We start from the raw sequence: 27908 nt of genomic DNA, 5'->3' as shown, positions 1-27908 counted from the left end.
CTTATCTTCTCGCTCGAGGGTAAGGGGGGGGTGTCACAGGAGCTGTTCCATAATTGCATGAGGGCCACGGCAGTCTGGTTAGGAAATAATTCTCTTCAATTTAACTGCTCGAAAACAGAGGTCCTACACTGCTCCTTGGATCGGGCTCCCAGACCCCTTCCCCATGGTTTCTGGCCGCCTGACTTCCGGGGCGCAAATCTGCCGACTGATTCAGTTCGGAATCTGGGGGTGATATTCAGCTCCGATTTACAACTGGGCACCGCAGTAAACAAGACTGTGGCTACGTGCATGGGTCTACTTGGATCCCTGAGAAAGATCTTACCTTTACTTCCAGCACCGGTTAGACCAGAAGTAGTGCGGAGCATTATCCTCAGTCGTTTGGACTATTGCAACGCACTGCTTCTGGGGGCTCCAACTACCGTGCTCGGGAAACTTCAGCGGATTCAGAACTGTGCCGCTAAGTTAGCGCTCTCACGGCGCCGCTCGGACTCCTCTACTAAGGCACTCAGGGACCTTCACTGGCTCCCAATTTTCCAGCGAGTGAACTTCAAGGCTCTCTGTATTGTTTTTAAGGCTCTGCATCTTCAAGGCCCGGCCCCTTTACAAGATCTATTCTCTTGGTATACCCCCGTAAGATCTCTTCGGTCGGCCTCGGCCTTTCTGGTGGTGGTACCTAGGTTTCGGAGGACCAGGATGGGAGGTCGTTCCTTCAGGACGGCTGCGGCGCGACTATGGAACTCCTTACCATTGAGCCTTAGGAGCCTGGAAGCCTTTTCCATCTTTAAAAAGGAGTTAAAAACTCACCTGTTTCCTAGGACAATGTAGTAAGAGTAGAAGCTGGTAATATCTCGCTCTGTGTCAGAAACAGTCGTAGCGCCAGGATGCCCGGTGGGTGACAGTGATAGCGCTTTATAAGAACGCCTATACATACATACACAAACACATCCCCACACCCACACAAGCCTACCCACCGTGGGCGATAAGAAAGGTGTGATAGTACATGGTTATACAGATACGGTAAGGTGAGCCAATGAGAATGTAGGAGAAGTAGGTGGCATAGGCCTGGCTTGACTACCCTACCGGCAGCTTGGAACAAACTACCACTCTGCCTACGGAAGGAACCGAATCTACTGCCTTTTAGGCGAATGTTAAAAACGGTACTCTTCCGAGATGCGTGGGTATGATATAATTTGGTTGCCTGCTTTCTGTAATGTTTAGTCTTTCCAAGTACAAGCGCTTAGAGACCAATCGGTGATAATGCGCTATATAAATTGAATAAATAAATAAATAAATAAATAAATAAATGTCAGGGGAGTGAACGACTCCATGGCTTTAAAGGCTTCTAACATTTGATCCCATTCCAGTGAGATAGGCATTCTACGCAGACCCCGGAGTTCTTCCTGCCTAATAATTGCACTCTCCGTAGTACCCCATTTGATCATCTCTGTCTGCCAAGTAAGTGCTTTAGGAGGGGAAGTGGATTTCCACCTCATTGTAAGGGTACATTTGGCTATGAGCACAGCTAAATCCGCAAATCTACATTGGACCTTTATGTTTCTTAGGGCATTTATACAGGCCCAATAGGCAACTGTCCGGCAAAGACCCCACATCCATACCGGTGACCCTCTGCACCGCATAAACGACTTTTTGCCAGAACACTTGCAGATGCGGGCATCCCCATAGCATATGGAGTAGGTCTGCATCTGCCTCTTGATACCGGGGACAGGAAAGCTGTGCATTGGGGTATATGCTGTTGAGGCGATGCGGTGCGAGATATGCTCTATTCAAGATCATGTACTGTATATATTTGAATTTGGCGTTGCTGGAAACTCTCAGGAATTTCTAAACTCGAGGCCCACTCTTTATCAGTAAATTCCTTCTCCGTCTCTAATGACCACTTAGCACAGAGTGGAGTTAACAGTGTAACGGAGTGCGCCCGAATACCCCTATGCAGCCAACGAATAAGATGACGCCCCTCTCCCATTGGGTGTATGGCATGGACTAACTCATGTGTGGGAGGTTCAATCCCATCGGGGACCCAATGAAGTTTGATGTAATGGGTGACAGTGGTGGGAGGAGAAATAGCTTTGGGGGGACCCCATGAGCACGGAGAAAGTTGTCATGATCTGCTAGTGTGCCCTCTTTCAACAGTGCTTCAAGCGTTGACACCCCCTCCTGAGTCCATAAGGATATCATCCTTTTGGAGATTATGCCATTTGCGGTAGGAGTCCCAAATAAGGGGATGTTGGGAGAGTATGAAGATACCCTTCTAGTATATTGTAGAGTCTTCCTCCAATACAATAATGCTATTTTAAGCAAGGGGGGAACCATGGGTGGGATCTTAACAGTCGGCAGAAGTAGATTGTGCAGGGTGCCCTGGAGAAGAAGCAAAGCTGTATAGCCTATTTCCTGGATATGTCGGCCCGCAAGCCACTCGGATAACCATTGTGATGAGAACTCCCAGGAGGGTGGGTATTTCTCCCCACTTTTCAGCTGAAGGGGACACGTGTTAGACTTGTCATCTTTGGCGCGGTTTCCCCTGACTTTTTGCCTCTACTTCCTGTATTTTTGATGCTGTACTGGATTTTGCTTTTGTTGGCTTAGATGCTTTGGACCCTTTGCCATTGCTGGCCAGTGTCAAAGTGAAAGCGCTCCCTGTATAACTTACTGTTTTGATTGGCTATCCACGATTGGCATATTTTACTGGTAAGCCTCTAGTAAAGTGCACAGTGTGCCAGAGCCTGTAAATCAAATGATACCAGTGGGCCTGCAGTACTGGTTGTGCCACCCACATGAGTAGCCCTGAAAAGGTATCTCAGACCTGCCCTTGCAGTGTCTGCGCACAGTTTTACACTGCCATGTCGACCTGGCAAGTACACCCACTTTTTTCACATTGTGTAGTACGTTACACCGAGGTCCTGAAGAATTGCCATGATGGCAAGAAACATGTCGACCTGACCAGAGGGTTGTAGATAGTTCACTGAGAACCTTCTAGTTTATATCTCCCCTCCCACCCCTTTTAATCAAGGGAGTCTACCACCTCAATAAAGCATATTGTGGATTGACTTACCTTTTTCAACTTACCTTCACATCACGACTACACTTCCCTTGCCCTCTCACACGCATGCACCATATGGCTGGAACAAAAGATCTCCGATAAAGAGCCCCTTTACTGGTGCCCGTCAGACATTGCAGCGCCAGTCTGACGAGGAGCAGAACCCATATGATGAAGCATGACACCTAGCTTGCTGGGTATGTGAGGGTTCTAGTTCCAAAAAGGGTTTCCCCCCCTTTTTTCTTCCTCTTCCACCCCTTACTTTGCACACTCACTCTATTCTATTCCTTTGTTTCATACTGGAGAACTTTGTACCCTCTTTGTGTTACTAGTTGGTTGGACTTGTACACTGGACCCCGTTAACAATAGTCCAATATGGTTCCCCCCTTTGTTGTTGATTAAAGTACACCCACTTGCCAGGCCCTAACATTCCCTTTTCTTACATGTAAGGCACCTCTCAGGTACTCCCATGGGCAGGGTATGGTGTATGTGAGAGGTAGGACATGTACTGGTGTGTGTGACATGTCTTGATAGTGAAATACTGCCAAATTTGTTTTTCACAATTGAAGGGCTATCTGTCCCATAGGATAGCATGGGAGAAACTTTTAAACATCTTATAAGTGTAACTTCCCATTGGGACAAGATAGAGGAATCAGGTTTAGGCTCTCTGAACTCAGAATTTAATAACACATTTTTTAGTAAACGGTCTGGTTTTGGAGTGACAGGGGCTGGGGATGTGCATTCATTGTAGACAGCCACTGGGGGGTGGAGGTGCGCCTGGTCCTTCCTGGATGACTCAGTGGAGCAGAGCTGAATAGACCTTGGCTGCACTTAGAGTAGCAGGAGGAGTTTTCCTTGCACCTGAATAGGGCCTGTTTCCCTTGCACAATGATATCTCTGGGCTCGGAGACCCTTGAACAAAGACAAAATGGGGTAGAAGTAGTGGACCTTACACCTCAGAACTTTAGATCACTTCTGGACTCATGAGGAACCTTTGCCAAGGAGAAGAGCTGGAGAGCTGTGAGGAAGAGTACTGTCCCTTTTCTGTGTACTTTGGGGGGTTTACCTACAGTTGCTGCTTCTGCCAAGAAAAAAACCAAAGACTGGAATTTGCTGAGAAACCTGCTTGAAGAAGAATTTCCAATGGCTTGTGTGTGCTGGCATCCTGTTCTGAAGTCTCAGGGACACAAAGACTTCATCCTCTGCTCCCCTGAACTCTACTGCAGAGAGTTCTGACCTGCCAGGAGGTGCTCGTTCCAGTTTTGGGCCTCTGGAGATTGTTCCTGCTAATGGAAGCTGGAAGAAACCTAAGAAGTAAGAAAAGCAATCTCCTACGCAGTCAATGCCGCTGCTGTGATGCTGCAACCTGCACTGAGGCAAGGGGCACCACTCGTGCCTGCACCGCAGCTCCGATGCCCTTCGATGCCTAGTGATGCATGCAGTTAACAGCATTCCCAAACACAGCGCTCGCACCGACTCCGTCATCACCAGCGTCCGCATCCTGTTATCACGGCGCTGAGAAACTGGGGGTAGCTGCTCCATCGATTTATCTGCTATACCACCCTTTTTTACAGAATTATTGTCCCTCTTTCCTGCAAGAATGCGTGTTTGCAAAGCTTTCTTCTTTGCCCTTTGGCTTATTGATGAAGGACTTAATGCTGGGGACCCTACAACTGCTCCCCTCAGAACCATTTACTCAATTTTAGGACTAGCGCTTGTATAGCACTTATCCTGACTGGGTTGGGATATGCTAGGGCTGTGAAAGTGTTTATTGTAGTTCCTAGGTATTGTTGTACTGTGGACGGCTTGAGGTGGGATTTGCGCAGATTTATGCTAAATCCCAGACTGTGAAGCAGTTGTATTGTGTTGAGGGTCTGTTGAACACAGGTGCTGTGCGACTTTGCTTTTATAAGCCAGTCGTCCAGGTAGGGGAAGACATGAATGTTTTGTCTTCTCAAAATGGGCTGCCTCCACTGGGAGGCACTTGGTGAAAACTCAGGGTGCCGTGGTGACCCCGAATGGTAGAACCTTGAATTGGTAGTGTTGACCATCTACCACACACAGGAGATATTTTCTGTGAGCGGGATAATTGGGAATGTGGAAGTAGGCGTCATTTAAATATTGGGTGGAGAGAAAGTAGCCTTGCTGAAGTAGTGGAAGTACTTGCTGTAAAGTGACCATGTGAAAGTGGTCCGATTGGATGTAGAGGTTGAGTGGTCTGAGGTCCAGTATTGGCCCGAGAGAGCCGTCCTTTTAGGGAATTCGAAAGTAAAGGGAATAGATCCCCGTACCTTGATGAGGCAAGGGAACTTGCTCTATCGCATGTTTTTGTAATAGTGCAAGAACCTCTTGTTTGAGAAGCGTCAGGTGTTCTGATGACATTGGACGCGGTTTGGGAGAAATGTTGGGAGGGGTAGAAGTGAGTTCCAGGCAATAACCATACCCGATAATTTGCCTTACCCACTTGTCTGTTGTGGTGGAATCCCACACAGGCAGGAACTGTGAGAGGCGTACCCCGACAGGAGTGGGATGATCAGGGGGAAGCGCAGGGAAGTCACGGTTTGGTGTTAGGGGAGCTGTTGTTGTTACTCCTATAGCCTCCTCTAGAATAACCTCTGGAGAAAGAGCCCTGGTGGGACTTTTGTAGGATGAGGACTGGTGCTCTGATGTATTTGTTTTGGAGCCTGCTCTGTAAAATGAGCGACGAAAGGAGCCTCTAGTAGAGGGTGACTGCAGGGCTCCCATGGACTTGGGAGTCTGTCCTTTTTTATATTTTCTAAAGATGTGTCCATTGCAGGGGCAAGGAGGTGCTCCTGGTCAGAGGGCTGATTAAGGATACTGTTTTGTACTTCTTGTTTAAAGCCAGATATCCTGAGTCAGGCATGTCTGCGTAGCAAAACACTAGTATTTACTGCATGGGACGCAATGTCTGCTGCGTCGAGTGCTCATTTGATGGATGGATTAGTGATTAGTTTGCCTTCCTGTATAAGGCCATTGGCGTTATCCTTATATTGTTGAGGTAAGTGTTGAATGAGCTTTTCCAGTTCATCATAGTGAGCCCTGTCATACCTTGCCAAAAGGACTAGAGTGTTGGCTATTTTCCAATAGTTAGCAGTTTGAGACGCCATTCGTGTACCCGATGCATCTAACAACTTAGTTTCTTTGTCAGGGGGTGGAGTGTCACCTGACCCCTGAGAATTTGCCCTTTTGTGTGCCTGGACTACGACTAGGGAGTCTAAAGGAAGTTGACCCTTAATGTATAAGGGGTCAGCGGGAGCTGCTTTGTATTTTTTATCTACTTTGTGGTTAAGGACCATAGCTCTAACTTGGTCTTTGAACACCTCAAGAGCGTGTCTAAGAAGACCTTTTAGCATTGGTAGGACATCGGATGATATTTGTGGCTGGTCAAAGGTTTCTAGAAGGAAATCCTCTTCCACAGGGTCTGAGTGTAGTTTGACTCCATGGTATGTTACGGCCTTATTTATTAATTGGGCAAAACCCACATTGTCTTCTGGTGGAGATGGTTTTAAGGGGTAGAAATCCGGATCATTATGTAAATCCCGATTGGTACTATAGTCATGCCATGGGTCTGGATTCTGTGGTAACTCATTTGGATCGATTAATCAAAAAGAGACTAGCTCATATTTGTTTTAATTTATAAAAGTACAATGGAGAAGACTCTGGTATGTTTCGTCACGGAGTGGGAACACCTGGCAGGTGTGTTCATAAAGCCCTCACCCACCAACCTAGTTGGTGGCATGCTTCATCATCGGGCCCACCCAGTAGCACCTGGCGTGCCCCGGGTGTGCTTCGACGCCTGACTACAGCGGAGCTGGTATATTGCTGAGTGTGCAGTGAAGAAAGTGATGAAGGTGATGTTAAAACGGCCGAACGGTGGTCCCAGTACCCGAAGGTGAAATTAGACTTTAATACCTGGGCCTCCGTCAGCGGTTAAAAATAAGGCAGTGGGATGTAAGAGGCGAGTTACGACCTCTCACATCCAGTGGGTCAACATGTTTCAGCCAGTGCCTTATGACTAAGCTGGCTTTCGTCAGGACCTAAATAAAATAGTGTTACCCCAAGTCCATCGTTAACAAAACCCAGAAGAGGGCGCGAAACCAGAACCGTGAAGCTCTCCTTGAAACTGTCACCAAGGACCAAGACACTCAACCCATCACCTGCGTAACAACCTATAACACAGCATCAAATGAAGTGTCGAGAATAATAAAAAAACATTGGAGAATAATCAATTCAGGACAAAGGAAATGGGACACCCCCAGATTCGCATATAAGCGAAGCAGCAATCTCAAGGACCGTCTGGTCAGCACCCGCCCAAGACCCCCACCACAACCAGTAACCAACACTCTTCTCAATATATGGGGCCTTCCCAAAGTCAGCGGACATTACCCTTGCAATGACTGCAGTGTGTGTCACCTCACCACCCATACCAAAACTCTGGACCTGGAACCAAACAAGGTGTGGACCCAACGCAGCCACACAAATTGCAACTCACGCAACCTGGTGTATTTGATCACGTGCAGATGTGGGCTCCGGTACATCGGAATGACCACACGAAAAATAAAGACACGTATAACTGAACATCGAAGCACCATCAGATGCAAAAAGAACATAAGTAAAATGACCAACCACTTTATCACTGAAGGTCACACACCCAATGACCTAACTTGGACAGTGATAGAACAGGTCCCTGAAGGCACAATGGACAATGATAAAAAACTGCTGTATGCAGAACAACGGTGGATCTACCGCCTTTCCACAGCCTCCCAGGGATTGAACGATGCCATCCCTTGGAATTCGCTGACCCATCAGTAACTGCCCCTGATGTCCCATATGATTTAACTGTGTTTTGACTGAAAGTTCTAAGATTAGGAGCACCCATCATGAATTGCCCCTGATGTCCCCTTGTATTCAATGTACCTTGACTCCCTGTCTCAAGATCATGAGTACACACTGCCGTTTGGTTCCTTATAAATATATAGATTGTCCCATACTGTACAGTAATCTCAGCCCCATAGCATTATTTGTAACTCAAATAAGCTTTTCGCTTGTTTTCTCGGCATGATCAATGGAATGTGCCCACAAAACGGTGCACCGCATATGCACGGTCACAGACACTAAACCCCGCACATGCGCAGACCGCCCCCGGTCTTTACACGCATGCGCGAACACTACATGCTAGCTCCCGAGGCCCCCACCGCTCCTGGATGCTACACGCAGGCGCGAACACCGCGCGCTAGCTCCCTAGGCGGCTCCCCACCGGGGAAACGCCCCCTATTATGCAGGCTCTCTAACGCGACTCCACACTAACGCGCACGCATTTCTAAAGCGCCCAAGCGCTCGCCAGGCACCATAACTCGGACATCCGAGTCTCTTTTCCATTGCCTCCTAAAATCCCACAGGTGCACTGTGTTACCCAATTAACCGGACTATATAAACCCTGGGGAAACGACCATTCCTCACCGGTATGCGAAGGAGGCACTACAGGTCCAGAGCAGGCTCTGCCCAGAAATGCTGTGAGTATGAGAAACAACCACCACGACTCCCGGTAAGTGCTCTCTCTTTCTCCCTTACAGGTCTCCCTAATCAGTATGGCATATGTTTGTCCCCCTAGGGCCAAGCCCTTGCCACCTCCCAACCTTGAGGTCAGACTGAGCAAAAACTAGCGTAAGAGTGCCATCATGCGCCGCTCTACACTCATGCACAATGTTTTTCTCCGTCTCTTAATCACCTCACCCTCGAGTTACAAGTGCGATTCTCACTGTGTTGGTATCACCCATACCATCACACCCTAGTCGCCTATAGCCCACTTGAACCCGCTATAGTGACGGCAAACTGACGTACGTATGTCTGTACATCCAAATGACTCTATTTTTCCCATGTATGTTTTGTCTTTTGTCTTAAATGTTACGTGTACAGGTGGTCTTGAGAAGGGAATCCCCCTCTCACACATAGATACACTTTAGGGCGTGTAGACACATAGTCTAATCCACACTCCCACTAGTTCCTTACACTCACTATTTTATTTAGGTCCTGACGAAAGCCAGCTTAGTCATAAGGCACTGGCTGAAACATGTTGACCCACTGGATGTGAGAGGTCGTAACTCGCCTCTTACATCCCACTGCCTTATTTTTAACCGCTGACGGAGGCCCAGGTATTAAAGTCTAATTTCACCTTCGGGTACTGGGACCACCGTTCGGCCGTTTTAACATCACCTTCATCACTTTCTTCACTGCACACTCAGCAATATACTAGCTCCGCTGTAGTCAGGCGTCGAAGCACACCCGGGGCACGCTAGGTGCTACTGGGTGGGCCCGATGATGAAGCATGCCACCAACTAGGTTGGTGGGTGAGGGCTTTATGAACACACCTGCCAGGTGTTCCCACTCCGTGACAAAACATACCAGAGTCTTCTCCATTGTACTTTTATAAATTAAAACAAACATGAGCTAGTCTCTTTTTGATTAATCCATATAATACCCGGGGACAAGGACTAGCTTTCTGGTCCTACCTCTCTCTCTTGATTACGCACGCAACTCATTTGGATCGTCAGTATGTAATGGTATTATACTATCATCTACTTGCCCATCCCCATGTGAATCGTCACTATCCTCTGGTTGTGGAGAATGTGCTGGAAAAATTAGTAGGTTAGGGTTAATTGGTGGGGGGGTGGGGGGGTGAAGGTGGTGGTGAAGTATTAGTGGCCATGTGTATTTTCTTTATAGGAACCGGTGCATGTGGTAAATATTCTGGTTTTCTCTTTGTAGGTGGTGAAGTAAGTATATGACCAGTCTTTGGGTGGTTTGCTTTGGATCCGGGAGAAAAAGTTCTTTGGAATTGGAAGTTTTCTTCGGCGTGGAAGAATGGTCTTTGGAAACTGGTCTTGGTTGCCGAAGGACCGGAGCCTTTGTTATGGGCTAGGGTGGGACAGGGGTCTAGGTACTCACGTCCCTCTGAGCCGGGGTGACGTCATCTTCAGCATCAGAGTCCTCTACTTCGGAGTCTGGGACCTGTTTCTCCTGTTCTGGTTCCGGAAAGCTATCGGGACCTGAATGGAAGAAGTCGGGAATGGAACCTGTGCCTTGGGACATCTCGTGGCGCCAAGCTAGACGATCCCGGAGGGTCTTCTTGGACTTGAAGGATAGACAAGCCTCACAGTCGTCCTCTCGATGTTCTGGAGAGAGGCACAGATTACAAATGGGATGGAGGTCAGAGTGTGGGAATTTAGCACCACACTGGGGACATTTCTTAAAAGCAGTCCATTCCATCGATGTCCGTTGATACCGGCGCGGGTAGGCCCAGCGGCCCACGTCGAAGTTTACAGGTGTCGAAGTTTTTCGAAAGTGATCGTCGTCGAGGATGCACGTTGAAAGGTACACGATCAAGACAATACTGTCTGTTAACTGTGATTGCATGTCGAAAGGGGGTTTGATAACGACACCGACCCGGAGCGCAGCAAGTCAAAAACAATCTAACAATGGAGTCGATGCCCATGCGCACTGTCAACTGAAGGAGGAGTCCCCAACCTCGTGACTACAAGACTTCTTCGAAGACAAAAACAACATGCAAACATCCGAGCCCAACACCAGATGGCGATCTATGCATAGTGTACAATCTGCAGCTCATATGCCTCGAACATAATATTATTGTATCATGTGACATAAGTGCAATTTTAATGGTTTCTTTTGATACATGTTTCCATTTTGTTTTTGTCTGTGTACCTTGCTTTTAGCATGTGTTTGAATCGAGTGCGCCTGTGGACATGATTGTATGTGTGTGATTCAACATGCAGCTTTCTTTACATTGTACGGATTTCATTAATATATTTGAATACAAACTTTCGTAATTGGTTTCATATGCAGGTTGACCCTTTTTTGTGGGTTTTAAATATAACATGTTGTAAATTAATAGATGCGAGTTGCCCATGGTTCTGTACATTTATCAGCACAAGAAGAACCATTCTCCAATGAAGACACATGTAAATCTTTATCTTGTCTCTTTACCATGTCAAAACCAGCTTGGAGTCAACCAACCCAGGACACAAATTCCTATTTGGCAACATCAACTTTCCTTTTCACTTTAATGTACAAAACACAATTTCTGAGTATAAATGCAAAGGTCTATCTTGCATCCCTCAAATGGTTTAGTGGCGATACCCAGTGGCAGACAAAATGTTTCTTTCCTACTGTGCCTGTTATTTATCCATATAAAAAAGTTAATTGCCTTCCAAATGATCTATCCAGTGGATACTGTATCTACCTGGAAATAGATCGCCTTTCAAATATCCCAGGGGCCTGACTGAACATAGAAAGTTTGAAACGCTTCCACCCTGCTAGGAGGGTGCTGGCACTGCGTCGGCACCAGAAGCAACAGCATCATGACATCATTGGAGGTCTAAAGCTCCCATTCCGGTTTACGGACGTCTATTTCCCATCCATTTCTTCCCATGCTCATTAGGCGACAAAAGGATGAGAAGGACATCAAATGGCGAAGGTGCAGTGCGAAATTTCAACTTGGAACCTTTTTAAATAACAAATTCTGGTCTATGGCCATTCTTCAAACAGGAAGGCGGGTGGTACCGGTAAGGAATCTGCATATAAATCAAGTTTCCACCAATGGGAAGTAACTTTCTTCAACCTTCAGATTTCTCACCTTTCAAATGGATTTCTAAGCAGTACCCTACCAGGTGGCGGGTCAGACGGAATAATCAGAGAAGGAAATTGTGTATTACTGAACAAGCAAAGCAGCCACTCCTCTTCACCTGTGTGTCGAAGCAATAATGCTTAGTAATGTGTTATGGAAAGCCCAAGTCGCTGTCCAACAAATCTCAGTCACTGTGATACCCCTTGCCAAGGCTGAAGTTGAAGGTTTTGTCCTGGTGGAAAAGACCCAGATTCCAGCTGTCCGTTCTTTCAGAGCAAGTGCTTAGCAGATAATCCACTGAGACAAAGTTGTCTTTTGGACCGCTTGACCTTCCTATACCCGTGTAACCTATGAAGAGATGTCTGTCAGATCTAATCTCTTTGTTGTGGTATATGCAGTAGATGACCAGACTGTGAAGCTCCTTCTCCTTAGTGAGATGTTGCAGGGAATAAAAAGAAGTAAACGTAATGGACTGCCCTAAATAGAAAGGCGTTGCCAGGGAAGCTGCTCTGGTTGGTGGGCCAACTTGTTTAAGTAAAAGCATGTAGATTGGGCAGGGGTGAAGGGTTGGAGGGGGATTTAGATGCCAAGTGTTGTAACTCATGGACATGTCTGGCCGAGGTAACTGCTACCCAAGAAAAATAATTTCCAATATCAACAATAACAACTTCCAGCTGTGAAGGGATACAAAAGAAGACACCAACAAAAACGTCGAACCATGTTCAGCTCCAATTACGGAATAACAAATAGGGTAGTAGGAAATAAATTCCTACAGACAAAGGGAAATTTAAACAGCAAAGGCTTGTCTGGAAGCAAGAGAAATGGAGAAAAGGCCACTAAGTATCCCTTAATGGTGACCACCATGCAACCATGTTGTGGTAGCAAGAATGCAACACAAAGGACTTCCAACAAAGGATATATATTGTTATCAGCACATTTATTTATTTATTTATTTATTTTGCGATTTCTAAAGCGCCTGGTGACCCGTAGGCATCCCCGCGCTGTAAATCTGAAAAGACCAGGAGAGGGGCAGAGGGAGGGAATTATTTGGGAAACAGAAGAGTTTTGAGTTTCTTACGGAACAGAGTGTGCGAGGGTTCCAGACGTAGACTGCGAGGGAGTGAGTTCCAACCTATGGAGGCTTTGACCGCAAAGCGACGACCGCCGGTGCGAGCCTTCCTGAATTTTGGTACAGTGGCCAGATGTTCGGCGTCAGAGCGGAGGGATCTGGGGGCTTTATAAGGGGTGACCATGTGTCTCAGAGCGGCAGGGCCAACTCCATTGATAAGCTTGTGGGTGGTGCACAGGGCTTTGAACTCCACTCTATGGCGGACAGGGAGCCAGTGTAGGGCTTTGAGGGCAGGCTTGGCTGAAACTCTGGGGGGGAGGTTCATAATAAGCCTGGCCGCCGCATTCTGGATACGTTGGAGTTTGGCCAGGGTGTATTCCGGAGCCCCAAGGTAGATGGCGTTACTGTAGTCGAGCCGGGCTAAGACAAGTCCCTGGACCAGTAGTTTCCTGGATAGCGGGGGGAGAAGGGATAGGATCTTGCGCACGGATCGCAGGAGACCAAAGCAGGTACCTGCAGTCTTGGCCGCCTGCGTCTTCATGGTTAAGTTGGGTTCCAGCCATACTCCTAATGTTTTGATCTCCTTTTTTGGGGAGGGGATTTCACCAAAGGTGTCAGGCCAAACAGTTGGTGGGATGGATGTCCATTTGTTGCCCAGGAGCATGATCTCGGTCTTTGCACCATTCAGCTTCAAGGCCGAGTCACACATCCAGGAATGGATGTCCTGGAGACAGTTAAGCAGGCTGTCAGGATGGTTATCCAGGTGGGACAGGGAGACGACTAGTTGAGTGTCGTCTGCGTAGTTTATTATTTTTATACCATAGGGGGCCACTACGTCTTCCAGGGGGGCCATATAAACATTAAACAGGGTGGGGCTGAGTGACGACCCCTGGGGAACTCCGTTCTTAAGGAGAAGTGGTTCTGACCGTGAGTTGCAGTCCCACACCTGAAAGGAACGGTTGGAAAGAAAAGATTCAATCCATGCTCGCGCCGTACCCACAATTCCTGCCTTGGCCAGGCGATGTAATAGGACACGGTGATCCACCGTATCAAAGGCGGCACTGAGGTCCAGGAGGATCACTGCCACTGATCCTCCCGAGTCCAGAATGCACCTTGCCTCCTCGATGACAGAGAGGAGGGCAGTGTCCGTGCCATGGCCGGGTCGGAAACCAGTTTGGGATTGGCGCAAGAGATGGTTAGTCTCGAGGAATTGGGACAGTTGCGAGTTGACTAACTTTTCCGCCATCTTACTGATACAAGGGAGCAGCGAGATAGGTCTGTAGTTAGCCATGTCGTCCGGGTTGAGTAGGGGCTTTTTCAGCAGGGCCTTAACGACTGCATTCTTCCAGTTGGGGGGCACCGTACCTTCCGAGAGGGAGGTGTTGATAAGGTCCTTGATGATAGGGGCTATGTTGTGGGAGACCTTCTTTAGGAATCTAGCCGGGGCTGGGTCAAGGGGAGAACCACTTTTCATTTTCTCCAGCGTGGCAGATACCTCAGTGAGGGAGACTGCTCTGAAGGTGTCCAGCTGTGGACTGTTGTTGCCGTCCGCTATATCCGGAATGGGAGGGGGGCTAATGGTGGGAAGGGAGTCCAGTATCCGCAAGATTTTAGAGTCGAAAAAGTTGGCCAGATCCTTACTTCTGTCTGGGGAGGGGGAGTGAGAAGAGGGTGCTGTTGGAATGTTTAATAGTTCTTTGACTATTCGGTATGATTCTTTTGAGGAGTTTGTCGCGGTTTTAATTCTGTTGTCATAAAATGTCGCTTTGACTAGCTTCAAGGCTGTTTTGTAACGTCTTACCGCGTTATGACATAGGTCTTTGTTACTATGGAGCCAGTCTTTCCTCCACACTCTCTCGGTCTTTTTACACTCTTTACGGAGTGCTCTGAGTTCGGAATTATACCATGGTGCATGGCCCTTAATCTTATTTTTTACCTCTCGGTTTTTGATGGGGATGAGGCTGTCCAGGGAAGAGGAAATCCAGTCTCTGAACTGGGTGTCCGCAATGGCGGGGTCAACTGAGAGACTGGGGGTGGTAGCGTCCAGGGCCAGGGCCCAGTTTTCCACCGAGAGTCTGGCCCAAGATCTATCCTTGATGAAGGTTGAGGGTTTATAGGGTTTCTTAAAAGAGCCTGGGAGGAGGACCGAGACCAAGAAGTGATCCGACCACGGGAGGGGGAGGGAATTCATGAACTGAAGGGAAGGAATGTTCGAGAAGACAGGGTCGAGCAGATGACCTTTCGAATGCGTGGCTCCTGAATTAGCAAGGAAGAGGCCAAGGGCGCCCAGATCACAAATTAAGTTAGATGATCCTGTGTCTAATGGATCATCGAAATGAATGTTGAGGTCACCTGTAATCAGGAAGTTAGATGTAAGGAGGGCCAGGGAAGAGACGGTTTCCAGAAAAGCGGCAGAGAAGGGGCCGAAATGCCCTGGGGGCCGATAGACCAGAAGGCCTGACAGAGAATTGGTCGGGGAAAGCTGGAGCGTGACATCATGTGACAAGTCTGTTCCACCTTCCAGGGTACACCATCTTAGTGGAGGTAAAATGTGCAGCTAGAGTTTCAATTCCAATGGGCTTCAGAAGTTGCAATTGAGCATTAACAACTTTGTTTTGGCTTTTAAAGCTCCAAGAATTGCTTGGAAGAAATTAAGGTGTAAATTAGAGAAAGTAGGGCTTCAGCGCTAGGAGTTGCAAAGATATTGCTTGGCATATCAACTAAAGACATTTAAGATGCTAATGGGCAAATTCAGATGAATCGGATAGAGGAAGGCTGGCGATGGAAATGGCATCCTCATTGATGGTAAATAGTGGTTTGCTCCATAAGTTCAGATCTCCCAAGTTCTTAAAGAAAATAAGACTAAGTTATTGGAGTCCGCCGTTAGACTATAGGCATGTGTGCAGCTCAGTTGTAGGACTCATTATAATGAGTCTGCTCCAATTTGGGACTCACCTGGCACCTCACAGTGCCTGTAAGATGCTATGGCTTATATCAATCAATGGGGAAATATAATTAGAGTTGATAGCTAAATATCCTGGGATATATTACACACAGCATCTAAAGGGGAACCTTTCCAGGTGTAAATATAATCAAATCTCCTTTTGGAACCCACACAAAAAGGGTTAAGTATGAAAATAGGGCTCTCTTGGAAGAGCTTCACTCACTCAGTAAATCTTAAGGTGGAGGTGGGTAAGATGGTACGGCTATCTGTGCGATGCAGTAGATAAAGAGAGACCTGCTATGTATCGAGCATGTGACGGATACTTGCCAGATACTGAGCTGAAATTGTTATTACAAGTATCTGTAAACACACTTTATACTACAGTTATCCCATCTACTCTCTGCAGAGCTGTAAGAAATGTGTTGCTCCAGTGGTCGACCATGTGTGTATGTTCACCACTTCCACTGACCTTTCTTCCTTTTAGAAAGCAGTAAGTAAACTTATATCCCTTTGCGGTGGAAACAAGCCCTGATACTACCTCTTTTAAAAAAAAAACAATCTCGATCCTAAAGTACACGCAAATTACAGACCTATTTCGCTTTTGCCTGCCCTAGCGAAAGGAGTTGAGAAGCACAAGTTACTACTTGTGTAACGATATATCTGTAAGAGACATTAGTTAGTATTACATTCCTTACCTTAGAATATCCCCAGGCGTCAGACTGGATCCGGAAATTTTTGCGTAGCAGTACCCTTGCGCGTCGGCAGGCGTCGTCTGCGGCTCCGCGTCCGTCGTCGGCGCCGTGATGACGTCGTCGGAGTACTTAGACGCCGCCTCCGCGTGCTGACGTCAGTTCTTAGACACAGCTTTTCCGCGCCAGAAATGCAGAGCCATGTTAAAAACCAACACTGGTGCCATTGAAACTAGGGCCCTGAAAGGGGACAACCCTAACCCTAGATATTGGTCCGCAGAACGGGGAGGATGGGTGGGTCGGTAAGGAATCTAATACTAACTAATGTCTCTTACAGATATATCGTTACACAAGTAGTAACTTGTGCATCTGAAAGAGACACGTTAGTATTAGATTCCTTACCTTAGAATAGATACCCCAGCAATACCAACCCCGGTGGTGGGTCTGCGAACCAATAATCACACCAGAAAGTCCTGGAGGACAGAACGGCCAAAGAAGCCATCCCTCCGGACTTGACTGTCCAGGCAGTAGTGTCTTGCAAACGTGTGCAGCGATGCCCACGTAGCTGCCTGACAGATATCCTGTAAGGGCACACCCCGGCCAGGGCAGTTGTAGTCGCCGTGGCTCGGGTGGAATGAGCCCGTAATCCAACAGGGGGCTCCTTCCTAGCCAAGGAGTAGCATGCCTGAAAACACAAGATGATCCACCGGGAGATGGTCCTCTTGTGCACCGCTTTCTCCTTCTTCGCGCCCACGTAACCAACAAAGAGTTGGTCATCCACCCGGAACTGGCGTGTGCGATCCAAGTAGAATGAGAGCGTACGTTTTGGGTCCAGACGGTGGAGCCGCTCTTCCTCTTTAGAGGGGTGCGGTGGCGGGAAGAAGGTTGGCAAGGTGATAGACTGCACGATGTGGAAGGCCGTGACAACCTTGGGCAGGAAAGAAGGTTTGGTAGGCAGCACCACTTTGTCCGGATGGACAGAAAGGAAAGGTGGAGTACAAGAAAGGGCCTGGAGCTCACTCACTCTCCTGGTAGAGGTGATGGCAACCAGGAAAGCAGTCTTCAAAGTCAGAAGGCGAAGAGGACAGTTGTGAAGTGGCTCAAAGGGAGCGCACATCAGAAATGTAAGAACCAGGTTCAAGTCCCACTGAGGCATCACAAACGGAACAGGAGGAAACGTGTGTGTGATGCCCTTAAGAAATCTATTAACAATAGGGGAACAAAGAAGGTTGATCAGGCAGCCTGAGAAAGGCTGAAAGGGCAGAAAGGTAGCCCTTGATAGTGCCCAGAGCAGAGCCCTGCTGGGCAAGAGAAAGAAGGAAGAGAAGGACCTCAGAAAGAGGGGCATTGAGGGGATCCACACCCTTTGCTGTGCACCATGCCACAAATCTGTTCCACCTGCAGGCGTATACCGACTGTGTGAGGGCCGCCTGGCTGCCAGAATGATGTTACAAACTTCAGGAGCCAAGTCAAATGGCCTCAACTGTCGCCGCTCAATCTCCAAGCATGGAGGTGGAGACTGGACAGGTTCGGGTGGAGGACCGTCCCCTGCTGCTGCGACAGAAGGTCCTCCTGAAGAGGCAGACGAACCGGGGGATCGACTGACAGACTGAGTAGCTTTGGATACCAGTACCTTCTCGCCCAGTCCGGAGCCACAAGGATGACTTGGGCCCGGTCGCGCTTGATCTTCTTCAGCACTCTGGGCAGAAGTGGTATAGGCGGAAAGGCGTACAACAGACCGCAACTCCACTCGCGACGAAAAGCGTCTCCGAGTGAGTGCCGCCTTGGAAATTCCAACGCGCAGAACTGATGACATTGCGTGTTCTCTTCGGTGGCGAATAGATCTAACCAAGGCTCTCCCCATCGCTGAAAGAAGCCTTGCGCCACGTCCGAGTTCAGACGCCATTCGTGATCCATCATGCACCGACGGCTGAGCTCGTCCGCCCTGGCGTTCAGAGAACCTGCCAGGTGTTGAGCCACCAGGGTCACGCCCTGGCGTTCCAGCCATTGCCAAAGGCGAAGAGCCTCTTGACAAAGGATCCACGACCCCACCCCGCCTTGTTTGTTGCAGTACCACATGGCGGTGGTGTTGTCCGTGAACACCTGCACTACACTACCCCGGACAGAGGGGAGGAATGCCTTCAGTGCCAGACGAATCGCCCTGAGCTCCAACAGGTTGATGTGGAGCCGGGTCTCCGCCGGAGACCAGAGGCCTCTGATCTCCGCCTCGCCCATGTGGCCTCCCCAGCCCTGGAGGGACGCGTCCGTCACAACTACGTGCTCCGGTTGGGGAAGGGAGAGGGATTTGCCGTTGACCCAATCGCGGTCCGTAAGCCACCACTGCAGCTGTCTCGCAGTGCCCGCCGAGATCAGGACGTGGTCGGATAGGTTGCCCTGATGCTGGGCCCACTGAAACTTCAGGTCCCACTGCAGAGCCCGCATCCGCCACCTGGCGTGATGCACCAGTAGGATGCAGGAGGCCATCAGCCCCAGAAGCCGCAGCGTTAACCTGACCGAAACCCGGGATAACGGCTGAAAGATGGGAATCAGAGCCTGAATATCCCGGACCCGCTGTTCGGGCGGATAAACCCGAAACCGCGCCGAGTCCAGAACCGCTCCGATGAAGAGGAGCTTCTGAGAGGGGCACAGGTGTGACTTCGGCACATTGATGGAGAACCCCAGCTGGTGCAGGAGGTCTGCCGTCGTCTGGAGGTGGCTGACGACTGCCTGGGGCGAGCCCGCCTTCAACAACCAGTCGTCGAGGTAGGGGAAGACTGAAACCCCTAACCTGCGCAGATGAGCTGCGACCACCGCCATCACCTTTGTGAACACCCGTGGGGCGCTGGTAAGGCCGAAGGGGAGCACGGTAAATTGAAAGTGCTCGTGGCCAACCATGAACCGCAGGTAGCGCCGGTGGGCAGGCAGGACGGGGATATGAAAGTAAGCGTCCTGCAAGTCCAACGCTACCATCCAGTCTCCTGGGTCCAGGGCAGCCAGGACCTGAGCCAGTGTCAGCATCTTGAACTTCTCCTTCCGGAGGAAGCCGTTGACGTTCCTTAGGTCCAAGATAGGGCGTAGGCCCCCTTTGCCCTTCTTGGGTACCAGAAAGTAGTGGGAGTAGCAACCACACCCTACTTCTGGCCCAGGAACGCGCTCGATGGCCCCCTTGGCCAAGAGGGCCGTAACTTCCTCCTGCAGAAGTCGCAAATGATCCCCCGATACACGGTGGTTCTGCGGTGGCATGGCTGGAGGAGTCGCCTCGAAGGGGAGGGAGTAGCCCCTTCGGACGATTCGCAGCACCCACCTGTCCGACGTGACAGTGCGCCAGTGGAAGTGGTGATGGCGAACCCTGCCCCCCACTGGCGACACATGGGCCCGAAAGCACGGACTAGGAGGGTTTTGAGGCGGATGCTGCGGGGGAAGGTGTGGACTGACCTCGCCGCTGCCCCCGACCGCCCGGACGGCGGTTCCCACTGCCGCCACCGCGTTGGGTATTGCCCTGCGGAGCGTGGCTGGCGGCGCGTGTGGGCGCACCCCTTCCGTGGCCACGAAAGGAGTGAAAGGCAGCCGATTGCTGGCGCTGGCCCGAGAGGCCCAAGGACTTGGCCGTAGCCCTGGAGTCCTTAAAGCGCTCAAGCGCATGGTCTGCCTTGTCGCCAAAGAGGCGACGGCCATCGAACGGCATGTCCATGAGTGTGCTCGGCGGACCTCAGCCAGGCGTGGCGTCTGACCGCCACCGTCGTTGCCATCGCTCTACCTAGCGAGTCGGTGGTATCCAGCCCACACCTGATGGAATACTTGGCTGCATCCCGGCCCTCCACAAGGGCTTGGCCGAGTTTGGCCCGTACCTCCAATGGACACTCTGGCAGCACTTTCGCGACCTTATCCCACACAGAGTGGGTGTAACGTCCCAAGAGGCAGGCGGTGTTGGAAGACCGCAGGCCTAGACTAAGGGATGAGAAGATCTTCTTCCCATACTGGTCATACCTCTTGGATTCCCTGTCCGGCGGGGCCGACGGGAATGCGGTCTGGGAATTGGAGGCCTGGATGACCAGGCTCTCGGGGGTAGGGTGGGAGGACAGGAAACATGGGTCGCCCGGGGCTGGGCGGTGGCGTCTGGCCACGTTCCTATCTACGGGCGAACCCGTAGCGGGCTTGGACCAAGTGCCCAGAAGAACGTCGATCAAGGCCTCATTAAAGGGCAGCAGAGGCTCGGCTGAGCTTGACTGCGGTTTAAGGACCTCAGTGAGGAGGTTAGTCCTCACGGCCACGACGGGGAGCTCAAGGCCCAAGGCCTTGGCAGCCCTCATCAGCACTACACTATATGTTGCCCCCTCCTCCGAAGCCACGGTAGGAGGAGAGACAAAACCAGTGTCTGGAGAGGTGTCCAGGCCACTGGCCTCCCCCAGGTGTCCTGTCCAGTCCTCATGAGACTGACACTCTCTGGTCAGAGGGTCTTCAGACCCCTCCCAGTCCTCTTCATCACCCATCTCCTGAAATTCAGGGTTCTCAACCAATGGGGCCTGTTCATAAAAGTGAAATTCACCAAACGACGTCTGGAGCGGCGCCCATCGGGGCCGTCCCGACGGCTGAACAGGAACGAAGGTAGGACCGGGGCCGGCGCCGTCCTCGGAGGTCGTCAGATCCACCGGCGACGAACCAGATCCCAAAGGAGGACCAGCGGCGTCCTGCGGCGCCGGGCCCGAAAGCGCCGGCGGCGTCGGAACAACCGGACCCCTCGGCGCTGGCGTCGTCGGGATAATGGGGGCCTGCGGCGCCGGGCCCGAAGGCGTCGGCGGCGTCGGGGCCAAAGCACCCGACGGCGTCGGGGCCGGAGCCGCCGACCCGCTAGGGCCCCAGACAGGTCCGCTGGGCCCGGAGGCGCCGCGGAGCCCGTCGGAGGAGAGAGTTTCCTCATGGCCATGAGGAAGCGCTCGATCTCCTCCTGCGACGCGTTCAGCCCAGGGACCGGAGGGTGTGGAGCTGCACGCGGCGCCCGCGACTCCGACGGAGCCGCGTGGGCGGTGTCACCCGAACCCCCGGCCGCATCGCGCGAGCGTCGGGGGGGGAGTCCGAGGAGCGATGATGCTGCTTGGACTTCTTGTGCCTCTTACCTGACGACGACTTCGACCCGGAGGAGTGCGGCCTACTCTCGGAGCTGTGGTGGCTCCGAGCCCGCGACCTGTCCCTCGACCTCCCATGGGATCGGGACCTCTCACGGCGCGGGACCGACTGCCGGAGTTCGAGGCGCCTACGGGACCGCTCCCGCCTGGCTTTAGAGGAGAGGGCCCGGCAGTCGGAGCAGGCCTTGTCATCAAGATACACACGCGGTGAGGATCCGTGACCGACATCAGACGGTCGCAATCGTCACAGTGCTTGAAGCCGGGCATCCCTACGGCACCGTTCGGATGCGAGAGACTTCGAAAAGCAATCAAAAATGATCAAAAAAGTTAGTAAAGAAATGACTAGGGTTACTGCTTTTTCCAGATCTGCGCTTGCTGGCGCGGAAAAAAGAAGAACTGACGTCAGCACGCGGAGGCGGCGTCTAAGTACTCCGACGACGTCATCACGCGCCCACGACGCCGACGACGGATGCGGAGCCGCAGACGACGCCTACCGACGCGCAAGGGTACTGCTACGCAAAAATTTCCGGATCCAGTCTGACGCCTGGGGATATTCTAAGGTAAGGAATCTAATACTAACGTGTCTCTTTCAGATGCATGTGCATCTCACTCTGGCCAATTTTCTTGAATCCAACAATATCCTGCATCCATCACAGTCTGGGTTTCGATCCAACATGGGCACCGAGACTGCGTTGCATGAAGTCACTGAGGTCATAAGAGAAACTCTGGACGCTGGGGGAAGAGCCATGTTGGTGATGCTTGACCTATTGGCGGCCTTCGACACCGTCCCTCACGACCGTCTCCTTCTTAGACTCTGGGAGATCGGTCTAAGGGGGTCGGTGTTCGGTTGGTTTAAATCCTTCCGATCGCCAACAAACGGTCAGGGCTCCCCCTTTCTCTGCCATGATGCCGCCTCTAGAAGAGGGAGTGCCTCAGGGCTCTATATTAAGCCCCACGCTTTTTAACATCTATATGTCCCCACTGGCGGCTCTGGCAGAGACTTTCGGAGCTCAGATCGTGTCGTACGCTGATGATACTCAGCTTCTTTTCACGTGCGACAAAGGCGCCGACTTCAATGGTAAGAACATCAGAGATTGCCTTGAGGCAGTTTTCGGCTGGTTTCAGCTGAACTGCCTCAAGTGCAACTCTGCCAAGTCGGAAATACTCTTTTTTGGCGGCCCCCCTGATCCCAGTTGGAAGGCCTGGTGGCCTTCCGCCATGTTCCCTCCGGCGAGTGACTCGGTTGTCGCCAAAAATCTCGGGATGCTTATTGATAATGGCCTTTCGTTCAAATCCCAGATATCGGGCTTGGTGGGCAAATGTTTCGCCATCTTAAAGATGTTTCGGAAATTTTTGCCCCTTCTCTCAGTTGACCATAGAAGAGTTACAGGCATTGATCGGTTCTCGCCTAGACTATGCTAATGCACTTTACCTGGGTCTCCCTGACTTCCTCCTATCACGCCTCCAAGTTGTTCAAAACTCGGCAGCACGTGCCATCTTTGGTCTGACTAGGAGGGCCTGTGCCAGTGCTCTTCTCACCACCCTTCACTGGCTTCCGATAAAAAAACAGATCATCTTTAAAACAATGACGTTGGCTTTCAAGGCATTGCACGGCCTGGGAGCCTTCTATCTCCGGAAACGGGTGAACTTTTACCTGCCTTCCAGATCACTCAGATCGGCCTCCCTAGCCTTGGCCGTGGTTCCTACCACAAGGCGGGCTAGGTGTGGCGGTCGCTCTTTTAAACTCCTCGCCCCTCAGATTTGGAATACCCTTCCTGTGTCCCTCAGAACCACGGGTAATCTGCTCGCTTTCAGGAAGTGTTTAAAGACCTTGTTGTTCACCCAATAAAGTTACCCAGCCCTTCCACACCGATGTCTAGTGATGGATCTTAAGCGCCGGGACACTCTTCGGAGTAGCCGAGTGCTATAGAAAACCCCCACATAACATAACATAACATAACATATCTGACATGTTTAGCCAAATGCCTGGAGGTAAGCCCAGCTACTGTGTCTGGTGTGGGTATTGAGATTATGGGGAAGCTGAAAGCTAATGAGAGGAGGCTAATATTTCATTTAATGGTGATTGCCAGGCCTATATGTAGGAAGTGGGTGGAGGTGGCCATGTCGGACGTTAACGACTGGTCAAAGGAGGTATAGAGAATTATTATTTTGTACCAGGACAGTTTTTCAAAGTAGATGAACACAGTCTTGGCAACAGCTAACTGAATGGCTAGAGTAATAGGTAAAGTCAGCTGATTATTCCATCATACCGCTCATCAATTTAGGAACAGTAAAGGGTCTCCGCTTATAAATCGGTGTAATGTGGACTCTCGATATACCTAAGTCAGGCACCTACAGGCCCTGGAGAATGGTGGTGATGAGGAAGAAAAAACCACAACATTTCAACATTTTGCTTGTATGCTAGAACCTCTGCCTGAGAAGCATTGCTGGCAAGCTATTTTGTGCCAGTGAACATTAACATACATGGAGAGATCTGAAACATTCTTAATCAGAATCCACAATCTACAGATCGCTGAAGAATGTTGAGATCTGCTTGTAGCTGCAACTCACTGCGACAATCAAACTGTAAATGTGTGAAAATCACCGAAAGCGGACTGCTGCAATCAAGAATATTCATACAAAAGCATAGTTGTAGTTTCCTAGGGAAAAAAACACATTGTGGTTGAATACGATAACTTGAGAGACCCTGAATATTCGATCATTTAGCCTGAACTAGAAACTTGAGAACAGAATGCGCCTCTACATGAAAAACTGGAGGCAAGCTGAAAGCGTGTCAGGGTTGACAGTACATGTGAATCAAATGCAGCACTGAATTATTGTTAGAGCATGTCAGTATCGCTGAGCAATCTTTTCAACCATTAATAATTTAGCAGATGTCCATCCAAGGTCCGGGAAAGTTATAATAACTGGTTGTTAGGAAAGCTCTGAATGAACAGCGGAGCCCACACACATGGCAAGTCTACTTTGGACATGTTAAAATGGAAAACCTTGAAAGTGCATATCTCAAGCCCCGCCGTACCGATTTCCTTGCTCTTTGGCTCATTTTACTACCGGTGGTGGGCTCTAGCCACAAGGAGCAGTTGCATCAGGGCTCCCGGCATCCAAAAGATGTAGCTTCCTTCACAAGCTCCATGTGCCAGCTTTTCTCCTTTTCCTGGTCCCCAATAAGCCTCTCCTCTTGCTGGGTCACAGAAGTCCAGAGCATCTCTACCCCCCCACCCCCTCCCACCCTCAACTGGTCCTAAGGAGGTCAAAGGGGGGAGCCTCACTGGCTCTGGAGAGCCAACTGGTTCTTGGCTCAGCTGCAGCTGGAGGCCGTAGTTCATCAGGTGGCTTGCTTTCTAGCTGTCCATGGTGTTGCTGCCGTCATGGTCCAATTCTAGGGTTTAGCTCTTTTTTCACCCTTGTGCAAGAGTTTAACAGTGGGGAAGGAAAGTTCTAGATATTGGGCACCCTTGGCCAATCTTAGGATACCATATCACCCTTCTATCCTATTCTCAAACCTCCTGCACAGCATGCCGGGTCAATCCAATATGTTGAGGTCATGCGGCCTATGGGCACAGCTCCTCTGGGGTCTTTGTTCTACCCATAGCTCACATCACTGCCAGGGACTTTCCTACCAAAACTTCAAAGGGGAGAACATCTTGTGATGGCTCAAATGTCTGGGCTTCGTTCTTTGTTCAGTGGTCCTGGGCTGTCCCAACCCCGCTACAGTGTAGCAGCTAAATACCCTAACATATTTTCCTCCCCACCCTTTCCTTCTCAGGGGCTAAGTGAAGCACTGATAATTTTTCCCTTTGATTTGGGAGGCCTTTTCTCCCTCTGAGTAATTAACTTGGCCCAGCAGGGTGACAAAAGAAATACAATTCTGGATGACCAATAAGCTATACATGTAGGTTGTTGGAACCTGCATATTCAAACTTGGCGTACAACTTTCATCCCAGTTTGATACCTCATTGCACTGTGTAGGCCCAAGTTGAGCGAAATTGCAATTTAAGGCAGATTTCCCTGTATGTGTATAATATAGTGATGCTGCATATAATCCCATAAACCTTACTGGCCTTTCTAGGAGTGCCCACTAATAATATTATAAGGCCTACCCTAGGTCAACATCCATCCCTGCAGAGTACTTTCTGCGTCAGGTTCCCCATGCACAATTACTGGGCTGCACATGATAGTAGACCCACACGAGTAGCCCACAAGTATGCACATAAGCTCACATTTAACTTGCCCAGTGCCCCTTAACCTAGCTATGTCACAGCAGCTTTATTTTAAAAGGCGAACAGAGATGGAAAACACATGCAGTCCAATTACCATGTGATTACCGTAGGTGAGACTGGAGGAGATTGACTCACCCACCCGTAAAAGGCCAAACACCGGGTGATCGAAAAGTGAAACATCTAGGTGGACTAAATTGGAGGAAAAATTAATTAACACTCAGGTTCTCAAAACGTTACTCAATTAAGATGCCCATAATACAATCTACAAAAGAACCTCTTTGAAAGGTCACTTTCAGGCTGACACAAAGCAATGAAAGTCTGATGTGATAGTCAAAAACATTAAGAGATTCAACTATGGCAACCACTGCAGCTTTAAAACAATCATTTTCATGTGGGCCAAAGGTTATTGAAAGGTTATATTTCTATTATTAACTTTCATTTTGCTATGCTTGCTATAGATAATCTTCCCATTGTTTGTCTGAAAACCTTTAAAAAGCTAGTTTCCTTTCGGTCAATAATCCAAGATAAAGTTGTTAAATAATCACGGACGGTGTGCAACACATCTATTGATAATGACAATTATATTTGGGCTATTAAACAAAAATCACAAAAATATGGCAGTGAAAAACATGAGTTTTAGAAGAATAGAAAGCTCATCCATTAATAACATTACTAATTTAGTGAATATATTATACATTTGTCATTCATAGGCAAGGAAGAATAGTCTACATTTACACAAAATGTGAAAAGAGTATCATAAGGAAGATTTTGGATTCTTGCTCTTACCTGTGTCTGAGGAAGACAATGCTTTGCTGACAGGAGCCCCAAGGGAAGGAAGGGACTGAACACACAAATCCTTTTCGATCACCTTTACTTTTGGTGGGGTCTTTGTAGGTGAATCTAAGATTCCAAAAATAGACCATGTGGTGAACTTAATTATCAATGGAAAATATGTACAAACTTTTAATACCTCATTTTCTTTCCAACTGGCTAAATCAAAATTTGTGTTCTATAGGTCATTATGTCATGTCTTTGGCCGGTCAGTAACCCGAACACTAAAGAGATGAAGTTAAAATATTGTCTTTAAAGCAGAAAAACAACAGTGAGACGATGATACAGTATATAGAGTTTACCGAAGATCACAGATGCAGTCCGAAAACATCAATGGAAGTGAAAGGATGTCAGCTACAATTAATTAAGCAAGGGATTAGGGTCTAGCAATAAGAGGTAGGTATATATTTTCATAATTATTTCTCCTGCCAATTTTTTTTGGGAACATCTTTTTATTCGTCACTTTAACAGAATGATATATAGCATTGACACCATCACAACTACATACAGTAATTATAATTACAGTTACACAAACTTGCACATCATGAAGATGCATATCGTCAATTATTCCAATGTTAACAATGTTATTCCATGGTAATACGTTCCTTGTCTGCAATGTTAGGAACTAGTACTACAGGACCCGCACATGGTTTCCCTCTATAGATGTTCCATTTCCCTCATTTTTTTGGGCAGCCCCAGCTCATATGTTACGGTTTCCACCACCATGCACTAGTCCAAATCTTTTTCCCATTCCATCAAGCGAGGAATGAAAGCTGTAGTGCTTCCAAAATTGCAGTAAGAGCCGGCATACAGAGTTAATCCTGCAACAAATTTGTAGGTGTAAACACATATTCAGTGACAGCAAATTCTGGATGCAATCTATATCATCAGATCACATAGGATGAAATTATGTATTTAAAAAGTGAGGATGGCATTTGAAAAGATTGAACCAAATAATGAAAATTGAAAAACATGATTTACCAGCTGCTCAACCTTAGTTTAGTTACACATATTTACTCCCTTCTTTGTAAAGCTCTTCTTTAAATTACTGCTAATCCTTACTTGCTTATTGTTTACAAAGGCATGCTGCTCAAGTCCAAGAGCTGTAAAGATGTACACTATTGCTTGTTGAAATGTATCCCTTATAGGTCAGTTTGAGAGTAGAACTTCACAACTTACATGACAATAGGATTTTGAAGAACAAGTATTCATAAAATAGATAAATGAGAATACTCTACTACTCAGCTTAATCCAGATACACAGTAGTCTTCCCATTTCATGGGCAGAACAGGGT

At 49.0% G+C, this 27908-nt stretch overlaps 1 protein-coding gene across 1 annotated transcript in view; it reads right to left on the bottom strand.

Annotated features, from left to right (window-relative positions):
* C2CD2 (C2 calcium dependent domain containing 2) overlaps positions 1-27908 on the bottom strand; it is a 434056-nt gene that overhangs the window by 73552 nt on the left and 332596 nt on the right. The window contains exon 11 of the mRNA XM_078656804.1: positions 26570-26683. Coding sequence (XP_078512930.1) covers positions 26570-26683 — 114 coding nt within the window. The remainder of the gene's footprint in view (positions 1-26569; positions 26684-27908) is intronic.

The sequence above is a fragment of the Lissotriton helveticus genome, chromosome 8, assembly GCF_964261635.1.
Source record: "Lissotriton helveticus chromosome 8, aLisHel1.1, whole genome shotgun sequence".
Lineage (NCBI taxonomy): Eukaryota > Metazoa > Chordata > Amphibia > Caudata > Salamandridae > Lissotriton > Lissotriton helveticus.
This window is presented reverse-complemented; position numbering and strand designations above follow the sequence as displayed.